This window comes from Lissotriton helveticus, chromosome 10 (genome assembly GCF_964261635.1).
Source record: "Lissotriton helveticus chromosome 10, aLisHel1.1, whole genome shotgun sequence".
In the NCBI taxonomy this organism is placed as follows: Eukaryota; Metazoa; Chordata; class Amphibia; order Caudata; family Salamandridae; genus Lissotriton; species Lissotriton helveticus.
Window position 1 is genome coordinate 524919076 of NC_136071.1, and position 14506 is coordinate 524933581.

General features: G+C 45.6%; 1 protein-coding gene across 4 annotated transcripts in view; it reads left to right on the forward strand.

The window, feature by feature from the left end:
* Positions 1–14506, forward strand: part of RAB11FIP3 (RAB11 family interacting protein 3) — a 533384-nt gene that overhangs the window by 376964 nt on the left and 141914 nt on the right. For all 4 annotated transcript variants that reach the window (XM_078663049.1, XM_078663051.1, XM_078663050.1 and 1 more), the window contains exon 5: positions 11690–11881. In XM_078663049.1, the coding sequence (XP_078519175.1) occupies positions 11690–11881 (192 nt within the window). The remainder of the gene's footprint in view (positions 1–11689; positions 11882–14506) is intronic.

The window sequence follows — 14506 nt, forward strand, 5'->3', positions numbered from 1 at the left end:
CCTATGATTGCACATTTTGTATCACATAATATTTCTGATGTATTGTTACAAGGTATATATGGTCATATGAAGACAGTTATGCTGAGATGTTGTAATACGCATGAAGCAAAATGTGCACTTGTGATTTACTGCTAGCTACTCTGATACAAAGCATGGGAATCTATGAAAGTTCCAATACTGGGTCAAGAAAACAAGTTACTTACCTGTAACTTTGGTTCCCCAGTATTGGTAACTTCCATAGATTCCCATGCGCCCACCCTCCTCCCCTGGGAAAGCTCAGCCTTCAGTAAAGGTTGTTACTGTTACACAACGGCTGCGAAAATCTGAGTCTCTTGAGGATCTCTCAGGAGGGTTCTTTGGGGTGAGGCTAATCTGATTGGTTGTTGCTAAGTTTTGGTCTCTTTTACAAAAAGAGGTAGATAGGCTACAAAATGGGATGAGGCCTAGGCCTTATTTCTCTTTTGTACATACTGCTATGGTATTTTCTATTTACCGAGGTTCCCTGGCTGACGACGGGGAATGATACAAAGCATGGGAATCTATGAAAGTTACCAATACTGGGGAACCAAAAGTAAGGTAAGTAACTTGTTTTCATGTGGCACGTTAGAGTTGAGGGCTTGTGATCCAGGCTAAGTAGATATGAGCGTCAACGTTTCAACCCGTCTTGGGGCTCAGAGGGTTATTTGGGGCCTCGGCCGGTAGGTCTTCCTCAGGACAGGGTAGGGCAACCTAGGTAAAGGTGTGGTGTCTGTGTTACACACTTAAAGGGTTAAAAATGGAGGATCAATGTTGTGCACAACGATAATTAAAAACAGGTTACAAGGTAACCGTGGGACATAGAGCCTACTCGCAAGGTATTGCGGAGCGCGGGAATTAATCCTCCGATGTAGTGCTGGCATTTAACTTCCTCATCTGTAAGCAGAAGGGCTTGTCAGTGTGTGTACATTAAGTCAAACTTGTCTAATTGCTTGCTTTTCGCAAAAGGTGGAACACTTACCCATCAGTTAAGGGTAGTGTAAATTCATTATTTCATGCTGGGCAATAAATGCTGGCGCTGAAAGTGACAATTAAAAACAGGTCAGGAGTGTAAACCACTTGAAACAGCACTGGGCTACAGAATGCGGCGTGCCAGCGGTGCTTTGAGGTGACTTTAAGCCATATAAAACTGCGACATAAAAAGAAACAAGCGTTTGACTTGCAAAAGGTCTCGCATTTACACGAGACCTATTGCATTGGAAATAGTTGGTATCACGGACAACGGGAGGGCGGGCGTTTGGAAGAAGACACGGACAACAGGAGGGAGGGAGGGCAGGCGGGGAGTGGGGCGTAGGCACGGACAACGGGAGGAAGGGCCGGCGGAGGAGGGGGAGAAGGCGTGGACATCAGGATGGAGGGCGGGGGGGTTAAAGAAGGCACCAAAGCACGTTGTGCCTGCAAAAGGAGAACATAATTAAAGAAAATAGTGCTCAAAGTCTAAATAACACGTACCACGTAACAACCGAAGTAAAGGGGCCAGTCGCCCTTGGAGGTGACAAATGAAGAGGGGGCGGTACTAAGAAGGGACTAACAAGCATCTTTACAAATCAGAAGCCAGCATTTAGGATAGACAATGACACAAGCCAATGGCAAATATGCTTGGCGAGTGGGCTGAGTTTCTATTTGCTACTCTCCAACAACAAGTCTCGCACAGCAGCGCATTCACGCTGGATCTAGGCTCGACCTAAAAAGGATGCCGTAAAAGTAGCATTCTAGTGCATTCAAGGACACAATTCCAACAAGTTAGTTAATAAAATGTTGAACAGTATCTGTTGAATGTCAATATTATTTTCTTTAGAAGCCAGTGTATTTGCATTGGCATTGATATTCACTTTGAATCAATAGGCTTTAAACGCCAAAATACCTAGAAAATACTTCCACATAATGTACAACCTAATATGCCATACTACATAATTTGAAAAATCATTTTAATTTCTTTGACACAAAATGTGAATTTTTCTTGATGCTAAATTTTGGCAACTTTGTCACATCATTTGGTCCTTCACTGCTGCATTTTTTAAATTTTTTTAATTTTACAGTTTTATATAGCGCAAACTTGACCCGAATCAGGTATCAGAGCGCTTTACATTGCACCAGTTACATTACATGAGGACACATTCATTTTTGTTAGGCACGGGGAGATTAAGTGATTTGCCCAGAATCACAGGATGTTCGGCGTCATTGCCGAGACTCGAACCCAGTTCCCCAGATTCGAGGTCGACCGCCCTAGCCGTTAGGATCCGGGTCTGACCCTTCCCTAAAGCACACCACGCTGGTGATCCACTAATCACAAGACACACAACTCTGACTGTGCAGCTCAGTCACTCACTGCAGCAGCACAATAATGTATCCTGTGCTTCTGGTGTGTGCACAGCTCTACCAGTACACCTCGTCTTTTCACTATACCGACAAAGACTGTTCAGCTTCAACACAAAACACAACACTCTTTGCCAGGGAACTTCAACCCACTTCGATGCTTCTATGCAGCAGCAACAACCCTTTTATTCTACCACTGGTAAACCCACAACGCTGCTAGTGCACCCCATTTCCCCACAACTGCCGCAGCACCTCTGCTGTTTCCCCATTGGGCAAATACAAAACTCTGCCAATGCACCGCAGTCCTTCCATTCCAGGGTCTTTGCACATGTCTGTGCATCCCTTACAGGGAGATCTTGACTCCTGGCCTTTGGGGCAGAGGGGACTCAGTTACCTATCATATTCACCTAGAGTCTTCCTGTGTGTGGGGGACATCCGCGTACTTCGCAGGGTGTGTCCCCTCAGGTTGTTTTTTCAGCCATTTAGTAAAGTGGAGCTTTTGCAATTGAATGAAAACCCTTCACCAGAAGCACTTCCTCCTATTCTGCTAATAGGAAGTACAAAGATCTATCAATGCACAAGGAAGATGCTACCTTAAGAAGCACAGATGTTATGTGTACAGTTCCACATTAGATCTGAAATAAGTAAGGCCTGGCTCTTAGAAAAGAAGGCGATCGCCTGAGGTATATTTTGGTGTAGTCTCCTGTATATCTCCAAAAGCATACATTTCTTCTTCTTGCAATAAAGTCTTCACTTTTTTTTAGTCAACTAAAAGGCACTAAAGTATACTTTAGACAAGGTTTGCTGTATTTTATTTGGATTGGGACTGAGGTCATCTGACTAATTTGCGGTCCTGGGCGGAATCAGTGACGTGTAAGGCAAGCCCTAGTTCTACAGGCCGTCAAGGCCCTGATTTCTTGTGAAAAAGGTCTTTGCACCCTGGAGGTTGAAACAAAACTGTTTAAAAAATGTTATATTTTATTTGGTTCCCACTACTTGCTGTACTAGGATGTAATGAGGGTTTAAATAGGTTTTTCGTCTTCCTCCTGCTAATTCAGGGAACTATGTTTACAAGTTTGCAGCAGCTCGTAAATTTCACTTTTCTTCTGCACTGGGTCAGTACTTAAGGGAGAAAGAGCAGCTCCAAGAACATAATCGACTGCCTTTTGACTCGGACATTGAACTTTGTGTGCTCAATCACCATCACTTTATGTAATAATTATAGACCTCTATAAAGCCACTCTGAATTATTCTAAAACTGTTTTTAAGTCATCAGTTTGTTCTAGTGTTTGTATTTTAGACCTTTTCAACACAAACACATACCAACCTTCCAAATAATTATCCCATCTCTCAAAAACATTATCAGGCAATTCTTCCAGCTCCTGCTGCTCTAAACCAGCAGGGGACTTGCTTTAGAGTCTTTGAAGCAATGGCTCTGTGGTGAAGAGCTTGAGAAAGGTAGTGACCAGTTCACACTTGGTGTGATAATTGTTTGACTTTGTTTCCCTTTTGTGCGTGCTCATCTTCTCTTCGTGCATGGCATGTAGACGGAGGCTGCGCGGGATTGTGATGTTAAAGCATTGGAGGTTAGTAATAGTAATATATAAGCCCATATAATCCTGCGATTTCAGAGACAATATCACGTTGGGTTCGTATCTGTATGTCAGACGCAAGTATTAATCTGAAGAGATTTGGTGCACATTCTGTAAGTGGTGCTATGTCGAGTAAGGTTTTTTTCATCGGGGGGGGGGGGGTGCCTGGATAGAATTTTGAAAGCTGCAGATTGGTCGAACACAAATGAGTTTGTGCGTTTTTATTTGAAACCTATCGAGCATGTTTTGTCTGTGGCTATTCTCAGCTTTGAACATGCATAATGATAGTCTCCGATCTTGATACTAAATATAGATTCTCCAAGTGATCTGATGAGAGAATCTGGATTTCAGTAAAGACACAGCGGCTAGCATTCTCCCACCCTCCCTTCCTGTATGGGAGGAGAGTGAGAAATGTCTGCTTTGATGTTTATCCTGACTATCTTATCTAATTTTGGGTTTATACAATTTTCAGATTGCAGAGGACGGTTAGTAATGACTTTATTTTTTTTGACAGATTATCAGTAATTCCAAAGGATGATTTGAAAGAAAAAGAGTACAGGAATTCAAGTCCTACATGGAAGGAAACTAGTTGAAGATTTAGAAGTTCAATATTAAAGCTGTCAAGCACGACATAGTGGGCTCTACCTGTCATTAAAGGCCGGCTCCAGTGTTAAACAAGGGAACTGGCCTTTAATTACCGGTAGAGCCTGCTCTAGCTCTCGAGCTCCGAGTGGCCTTTGTAAAACATTGGAATGTTGCTCTGTGGGCCTTTACCGGCCTGTAGAAGCACGGAGCATTCCATAGTCTGCAGTGGAGCTCCCAACATTCCAATGTTCTATTATAGCCTTATAGCCCGCCGTAGCGAACTATACCGGCTATGAAAGGTCCGCTGAATCGTTAAAGGCCCGAGCCAAAGGCGAGGGACTTTAACGAGACAGCGAGACTTTAATTGCCGGTATAGCCCTGCTACGAAGGGCTATAAGGCTATTAGAACATTCTGCCACTAGAGGGCAGAATGTTCTAACAAATTAAACAAAGGATTCTCGAAGCTCGAGGGGATATAAATCCCCTCGAGCTTCGAGAAGCCTTTGTAGAACATTGGAATGTTGCTCTGTGGGCCTTTACCGGCCCGTAGAAGCAGGGAGCACTCCATTGTCTGCAATGGAGCTCCCAACATTCCAATGTTCTAATATATTTTATTCAACTTTGTCTATGTTGAGAATGTTAGGCTTCGGAGCAGATGAAAGAGGAAGATGGCTGCTTGGCTGGAGTTTATATGGACTGACATATTCATTCAAATTCTAGATTTTTGATGGTGATTACTAATTGCTTTAAATGGTTGTACACGGAGTAGCAATAAAAGATTAATGTATAATGCTACCATCTGTATCTTTAATGAAATTCAGGTTCTCTAATCATATCACTTGTAGAATCTGCGTTCTTCTGAAAGTATGAAATCCGGAATTTTGTGTAAAATGTGCTTGAGGAATGGCAAGTAGGCTGGTCTTTCATGTCATTTCTCATGTTCCTCTCATGAACAGAGAGGTTAAGATCAGTCACAGCGATATTGATAGTCCCTACTTCTGTTAGACCAATTTAGTCCTCAGAGATTCAACAGATGGGTAATAAATAATTGTATAAGTGCCAGGGTCGATGGACCCCAGCCCAGCCCAGGACTAAAATCCCCATTACAAATTATTTTTCCAGAGGCTGGTTCCATACAAAACTTAGCCTTTAAAGATCTAGGCATGATTTCGAACTGGAAAGTAATTACTTCCATCGAAATGCCCCTGTTTTAGGACCAACCTATATTTATTAGTAAGGTGGTTTGTGAGTTAGTCAGTATCCCTGTCTCATTTTCTAGGTGTCACACAAACATGTTGGCAGAGAAGTCTGCTTAAGTTCAGTTTTAAAAGGTTTACTGCTATACTAACAGTAGTTAACAGTAAATCTGACCTTCATGTATACTACTGTTAAATATTGTATTGGAAAAACGTTTGGAAGTCCATATCCAGATAGATTGTTCGTTTTTACAAGGAAGTTCCACATTGATGATGGGAGATTCTGTGTGAGCAAAACTGGACATTTCACGAGGCTATAGGATGTTTTGTTCAATTGACTGTGTAGAAAAATGTGTTAATGTAGAAAACAGTCTTCGCCATTCGTTTCTTCCAGTAAATACCACATATCTATTTGCAGTGCGGGGTGTTAAATATTCAGCATGAACTACAATTAAATCAAACAGATTGATAAACTGCTCAATAGGATTACTATGATTGATAGCATCCTGTATCAAAAAATAGACTACATCCTAAACTTATACTGTATGTGCTGATTGCTGCAACACTTCATTCTAACACTCAGCATTTCATAAAGTCTGGGAGTGTTAACCCGATATAAAAATATTCTCGAGTAGCTCATTAGGTTCTCAAGGAATAGGCTCTCTCTTGCCTTTTGTACCAGAAATGTATGCTGAAGTCCTTAAGGAGGTGATGGCCCTGGATACCCATCACAAAATTCATTGGATACATTATCTGCATAGCTCCTTGGCGAAACTGGGTTTAAACTAGTGTGGGCTAGAGGGAGTTGCCACTACAATTCTCACAAAGCAGGAACTTATGGCCTCCTATTGGGATGCTAGGGTAAACGAGGAAATTAGCGTCATTTTTGAAAAGTCTATGTAAAAACGGTTTTTATTGGTAATCAAGTGTAGAGGGTACATTACAGGATAAAAGCAATTCAGGCATCATCCACCGATGCGGTAAAGCAGCACAGCTCCAACAAGACACCTTTTATATAGAACAATCCCCAACTGACCCACCCCACCCCACCCCGCATTCCCCCCCCGTAGCCAGTGTGCTGCACTCCTCCTTTCCAGTCGTTGACATGTTAACAGTACTTGTTCAAGACAGGGACCTCAGTAAGGGGTAAGAGGCGCCCCTCAACAGAGTGTCCAGACCCCCGGGTCTGCCATCAGTAGGTGTAAGTAGTGCGTGCATCCTGGTGAGTGTGGGGAATCCCAGGCTCAGTGCTCTCACCGTGGAGTCCCTCCCTCATCCTCGCTCTGGTCGCCATCCGGCTGTTGGAGCGCTACTACCAGGGCCTCCCACGCCCTGGCCACCTCCAGCGCTTTGTCATTATCTAGGCTCCTAGCCTGTCGCAGCCGCAATGTACTCTCCGCTTTCGCCCAGCGCTCTAGAGTGGTCTTCCAGCGCAGGTAGCTGGGGCCTTGAGTAGATTTCCAGTGCATGGAGATTTCACGCTTGGCTAATATCAAACCCAGGTCACAGAATTTGCTGGTAACTCGAGTACGAGGGGTGTGAGGGAACCACAATAATAGGCATGTACCCATGTCAAGAGCGATCTGCCGGTCCGTGACAGCATTCAGGCAGGACATCACCGCCTCCCAGTAACCCGCTAGCTTGACGCATGTCCAAAACATGTGGGCGAAATCCGCATCCGCGGTTCCGCATCGGGGACAAAGCGAGGAAGCCCCCTCGAAATATTGCGAGATTTTCGTCGGTGTTAGGTACGCTCGGTGTAGGGTAAAAAACTGGACCAGTTGGAACCTGGCGTTCCTCGTGCCCTTCCACGCTCTGCGCAGTAGCTGTGGCCACACTGTGTCAGGGATAGATCGCCCGATGTCCCCTTCCCACTTGGCTCGCAGCCCGTCCAAGGGTTGCAAGGCAGTAGACGACAGCTGTCGGTAAAGGCATGTGATAGCCTTATAAGTGCCAGCGGCCGTCACCACATATTGACAGTACTCCGAGGCCGGCGGTTCAGTGAGCCCACACTTCCAGTATCGGCGAATACCAGCCACCAATGCAGCATGTAGCAGATAACCACCCCTCGGTAGATCATAGGAGTCCCGCAGCTCCTGAAACGGGAGCAGCGAGCCGTCCTTGTAGAGATCGCCGATCATCTGCAGGCCAAGTTCCTCCCAGATTGCTAGTGCGGACCAGTCGCCGCCATGTGGGAAGGCCGTGCACATCCCGAGCGGAATTTCTGGGGCGTAAGGGCGAACGACACCGGAGCGCCTGTGCGCCCGAAGCCAACAGCTGCGAATCGTCCGTTCCTCCACGGTGAGCTGAGCTAGGTCCAGTCTCTGTCCCAAAACTATAAAGGAGATGATGTGTCTCGGGAACAATTTGCCTGGCGCATCCTCCGGGCCACGGAACTCCAAAGCCACCGCCTGGGTTAGCCACTGCAGCTGCGCTGCCAGGTAATACCACTCAAAGTCCGGGGCCGCAAGGCCCCCGTCCGCCCTGGGGCGCATCAGCGTGGTCAGCGCAACCCGTCTCCTGCCCGATCCCCAGATGAACCCCGTCGTCAGAGAGTGGAGTCTGTTGAAAACTGACACGGGTATCCAGACCGGCAGAGTGCGGAACAGGTACAACAATCGGGGAAGTGCCACCATCTTTAACAGTGCGACTCGTCCCGCGACCGAGAGCGGCAGCGTCTGCCAGAAACCCATGCAACCCTGTAGACTCCGAATCGCCCTGTTGATGTTACCGTCTAGGAGGGCCGCAGGCGAGTGATAGATGAGGGTGCCCAGATAGGGGAGGCAATGGTGCTCCCACTGCAAGGCACCCTCCAGCTGGGTGTCATCGGCCCTCGGTGTCAGCGGGAAGAGGCAAGACTTCCCCCAGTTGACTCTCAGCCCCGAAAACTGACCAAAGTCCGATAGGAGCTGTTCGGCCCCACGTAGGGAGTCGTCCGCGTCCGCCAGAAACAACAGACAATCGTCCGCATAGAGGGAGATGTAGTGGGTGTCGTTTCTCAGCGGAAGCCCTGCATACGCCCGGCCCAGCCGGGCATGCGCAGCCAGTGGTTCTATGGCCAGTGCGAATAACAGGGGTGACAGAGAACACCCCTGTCGGGTTCCTCTACCCACCGCGTAAGAGGCTGAAATGGTGGTCCCCGTTTTGACCCGGGCCGTGGCCGAGGCATAGAGCAGGGCTGTCCATTTCACAAAGCGTTCACCCAGCCCAAAAGCCTCCAGGACACGGAGCAGGTATGGCCACTCGACGCTATCAAACGCTTTCTCGATGTCAATCGAGAGGACTGCGGCAGTCGGAAAGCCAGCGGCCTCCCCCCCCATGATCCTGAGCAACCGGCGCACACAGGTGGCAGTGGTGCGCTGAGGAATAAAGCCCGCCTGGTCGCAATGCACCAAGGAGCGCATGTGGGTCAGGAGTCGCATCGCGAGAACCCGGCTCAGGATCTTATAATCCGTGGTGAGCATGGAGAGCGGGCGGTACGCCGAACGGCAGCTCGCATCACCCCCTCGCTTCAGTAAGGGTATCACTAAGGCCTCGCGTGTAGACGCCGGCAAGCACCCCGAGTTCCAGGCCTCTTGGTAAACCGCCTGCAGTCGCGGAACCAGCACATCCGCATAGGCCACATAAAATTCAATCGGGAGCCCATCCGTACCCGGAGTCTTGCGGCGGGCCATGTGTTTGATGGCCACCCTGATTTCGCCCTCGGAGACATCTCCGCCCAGCTGTTTCGCGTGCTCCGGGTCGAGCCTGGGCAACCGCGCTGTCACCAGGAACTCCTCCAGCTCCGCTGGGGGGTCTGGCATCCTGCTCCTATAAAGGTGTTTGTAATACTGAAGGAATTGGTCGTTAATGTCCAATTGCGGGATGATTTTTGAAAAGTCTATGTACGCCATGTCTAGAGGGGTACTGTCTAAAATAGGGGACTGTGAAGGTTTGTTGTCTGTGCTCACCCTAGATAAAGGTTTTGATGCGAGCCCCCTTAACCAGCTGCTATAGCCCATATAATGATATGGGGAGTCTCCTACTATCTCTCCAGGCTTCATAGCTTGATATATCTTTGCTATAAACGTTGGTATGGTGTGTCTTGCTGCTTTACAGATGATGTTACCATGTTTTACTTGTTTTTATGCTATTATTACCAAATCAAGTGTTTTATTTTTCGTACAGTGCATCTAGTAGCATGCAGTCTTTTATTGGGTGAAACCAGCTAGTTTGCCAGCTTGGGGGCAAATTTAAGCAATTGAGAAGTTAGGTATTACTACCATTTTATACATTGGAGCTGTATTTTTGGACTAAGGTAATGTAGTCAAGGAACAGCTTTTCTGTAAACCTTATGTATTTGTGTACAAAGTCCCTTGGTGGCTGTAAATATCACATATATTTGTGTCTCATGTACAGTGGTGGCCCCCAACATATTTTCACATCTTTATTATAAATGCTCTTATGCCCTTTTATGGTTTTTTAACCGAAATAAAGCTGACTTGATTGCTATCTGGTATGAAAGAATAATGCATGATACAATCCATCTAGGAAAAAATTGGTTAGAAGAAGGCACGTGTACATGTTCGACCATAATTTCTGAAGACTGTCTGACTTATATCCTTGGTTTTGTCTAGATAGAATTTTAGGACTCTTATAACAGCCAGGGAATGCAATGACTTTTCTGCTGACATTGAAATATTAGGGAAAAAAGTGGGTAAGGAAATAGTTTGGTTAATGTGGAAATCCAAAACCACGTTAAGGAGAAAACTGATGTGTGTTCTCATAACCACTCTATTACTATGGAATACTGTGTATGGTTCAGTGGCTCATAGAGCCTGAATTTCACTAACGCAAAGGATGCAACATCTAGAGCTGCTGAGATTTCTCAATGTTTACGCTCAACATCTTTTTCTCGTTTTCGTTCTTCCAAAATATTGCAGATATTTCAATATTATCACCACCTAAGTCTTCTAGCCTCAAGCCACTCAAGACTTGCTGATGTCTTAAGTCAGTTATCGTCCCCACTCTTCTTGCATCTGGTGACTGGGTCACAGCTCATGACACGTCATGTGAGCTGTATGTCAATGTAACACAATTCAATACCAAAATAATTTTTTTACTAAAGCATATCCATCCAATTCTTATGCATCTGTGTGCCTCCTTTTGCAACTAACTACTATTTATGTTTCCCCTATGATGAGCCCATTATGATGTTTGGGCTTTTTTATATACAAATATTGATAGCTGCTTTTGCTTCCCCATAAACCTTAAAAATAAATGCCATGTTGCCCAAATTATTTTTTTTTTTAGAGTGTGTGGAAATTGCCAAATTCTTATACATTTTAGTTTTTTAAGGCATTAAATCTTTAATAGTGTGTTATTTTCTATGAAAAGCACAAGTAAGAAATATCAGGTGTTGAACTTTCCCTTTTGAACTTTCCAAAACAGGTTAATTTGCAGAAAAAGAGTATTCCATTGCTCACTATAATACTAGCAACATTACTTTAGTCTGGTCTCCTTTCAAAGTATGCTCAAGCCCACTTGCACTCTTCATCCGCAAAAATACACCAGTAGGTATTGGGCACTTAAGGTTAGTTCATATAAATTCAGTTAGTCTTACCATGCTGTTTAACCATTCAAAGTGGTGTCTTATCATTCCTGCTGGCTTTAGAACTGCGGCTGAAGATGTCCAACTTTCACTTTGCAAGGGTACCCTTAAGCTGGTGACCTATCTGGTGACCAGTCTTAAGACAGAGTTGAGGAGTACTGTGACCTCTCATTAAGATTGCCGCCACATAATTCGTGTAATGCTCACATGTAGCAGTGCAGCCATAACTCTCCTAGCTACATTCAGAGACCTTTCTTTTGCTCCTGCCATGTATGCAGAGACATTCTGGAGGCTTTATTTGATGAGATGTCCCCCAGGTTGTATGATGCATATAAGACCATCAATAATGATTTTGTGTTTTGGATGTGCCGTAGGTCACACTTGGATGAGCTGTCCCTCACCACAGACCTCAATACAGACTCCATGGTTGCAGTGGTAAGCGGAGAGGAGGAACACTTTGAGGATTATGGTGAAGGCAATCAGCCAGATGTCTTTTCTAGTTCTCTCTGCAATGGTGAATCCAGTTTCGGTGACGCATTGGACAACCCCCTTCTACTTTCTCCCAGGTAAGACCAAGCCCCATGCTCTGTGCTGCGTTATTAGAAGATGTAGCGGGATAGATGCGAACATTAGCATGTGTGTATGCGAATGAGGAACAAATTATGATGGTTTTACCATTTCTGCATACTTTTTAGAACGATCAGACATACATTTAAATGTGATTTTGTCAAACCCAACCAAGCAGATGTTGTTTTTCCCTTCCTACATGGATAATACTTACGAGTCTCATGATGATTTTTTCCTTATCATTTCCAAGAATATTTTCACATTTTTGGAAGCCAGTGCACACATACCTCATTCAGATGGCACTGTGCCCGAAGCTCCAGACTCTTGGTCTACATTTCCCATCCATAAATCCTGTAATTTGTAAGAGAGGTTAGAGGCATCAACCACTAATTCTTAATTTCTGATATAACAAAGTTTGCTGCTTTAAGAAACTGATCAGAAAACCCATTCACCAAGGTCGCTACTAATGTGCCCAACGCTTTTGCGATAAAGGGCAAAGCTGTACTGGGCATTCTGTTGATACTGATCAACAACATCCTGTATAGTCATTGGTCCCATGAGGAGTACATTTTGGCATTAGGAGGGCAGTTTGTGGTGGTTACATTTTTGATTCTTCCCTTTCCCTGTAATGTTTCAATGACTTAATTAAGGTTGCAGTTTTGAGACATTGTGTTGCTGTTGGCTGCAAGGTTACAAGAAATCACACTTCCACCCATCAGGGAATCCTTTGTTCTCCATCCTGGCATCATTATCGGTTTTCCTAACCATATAAATTCACTGCAAGTTGGGGTGGTACGGGAAAGAGTTTGGAAAAATGCCAAATTAAAATAAGCATTTTTACTGTATGGTGATTCTACAATGTATGTTGGTCCTCACCTAAAATAGGACCATTGTCACCTTAGGACTGAATCTTGCTTAAGCAGAGACTGCATAAAATGCCAGTGAAAAAAATGCAGCTGTGTCAGTGTAGGAGGCTGGTTTAGTACATGGTGCACACTTACTCAAGTGATGCACTTTGCACTAATCCAAACAACCCTTATGGTGATTTTGGTAGTCTTTAATAACCATTGAAAGCTCTCAAAGTGGTAGGTGTGGAGAGCAGCCTTCAGGCTTGTCTTGATGGAGAGTAAAGCAGCTTGTTTTACCAACTTTAATCAATAGTGTAAGTTAAATAAAAAAGAACCAAACGGTGTTTATATAAAAATGAGTCTATATATTACACAACACAATCACTAACACTTTGGTATATCTCCTACGCGGAGATATCAATAGCGCATACAAGAATACTTGGAAAACAATTGGGTAAGTAGCAGAGAATATAGTGGTCTCCAGGGGGAGATCAAAACATATACTAATAAAGTGGAATGCGTACTGCAAAGGAGAACTGGACTTACACCAGAAGACTCAGAGGAACTAGGGACACCAGGAAACACCCATTTTAAGTACCTAGGAACCCCACTGAGGCTGTGTGCAGAGTGGAAACATAGCTATGTGCCCAATGGAAGTCAATGGAGAACTTGTAGTTGCAGTTTTGAAGAGAAAGGACCCTTCCCAGAGGACCTGCAGAAACCCCTTGGAGGATGAAAGGTTGGAGAGCCACCCCACCCATAGATGCCCCAAGAACCAAGTTACTTACACTTGGGAAGTCGGCTTCGTAGGGGTGAAAAGATATCGGAATCTGCTGTTGACCACAATGGAAGGCTTAGAAAGAAATGGCTCTGGAGGAGTCCTTGAAGAAGCCCAGTGGAATCAAAGGATGGATTCTGGAAGTGAAGAACCTGCAAGCAGAGTGTACAGGGCTATGCCACTCGGAGGTGGCCTGGAGGCACAGAAGCACAATGCCCACCGAAGATGGTGACCTTGTCACTGAAGCTGTAAGGACCAGGTGATGCTGAGGAAGACCAGGAGCCATGCAGGAGCTGTCCCATATCCTATGTAGGTGTCTAAGTGATCGATGTCTAGCGGGAGCACCAAAAAGCCTTGGTAGCCTCAACTGGTGTGGAGAATGAAAGGAAGCAAACATTCGGACCAGAAAGGTCCAAGGGACTCACCAAGTGCAGGAGAGTCAGAGCAGGCCACAAGCAAGCAGAGAAGCCCACTGAAGCAAAGCAAGAACCTCGAGAGGACCCATAGGCCGGCGGCACAGAAGTCGCAAGAGGACCTCAAGCAACTCACCAAAGTCCGAGGCCCACGATGCAGGAGATGCAGGGAGGACTCTGTTCTTTTGGAAGTGAGGTGCTGGAGGCTGAAGCTTCTTGTAGCCAGAAGTTCTTTGAAGTGCTGAGCCAACAAACCTTGGCAACGGCAAGTCGATGTAGTGCACAGGGGTTCGGTCCCAGCAGTCCCAACAAGGGATACTGTCCTCTAAATTGCAGGGAAGACAGGTCAGGCCTCTAGGGAGCTACCGAACTACCACCTGTGTGGCGGAACCTCAGGATGCCCGTGGGACGTCAGGCGCAGCAGACTGGTAAGCTTCGTTGTGGTGCCAGCAGATTTAGGGGAGTGACTCCTTCACTCCAAGGGGAAATTCTTAGGGTGTCCTTTATGCCCACAGATCTTTTGGAGAACCTGGATGAGGCACAGATGACGCAGAAGACTTGAAGAACAGCGAGACCAGGAGCAGC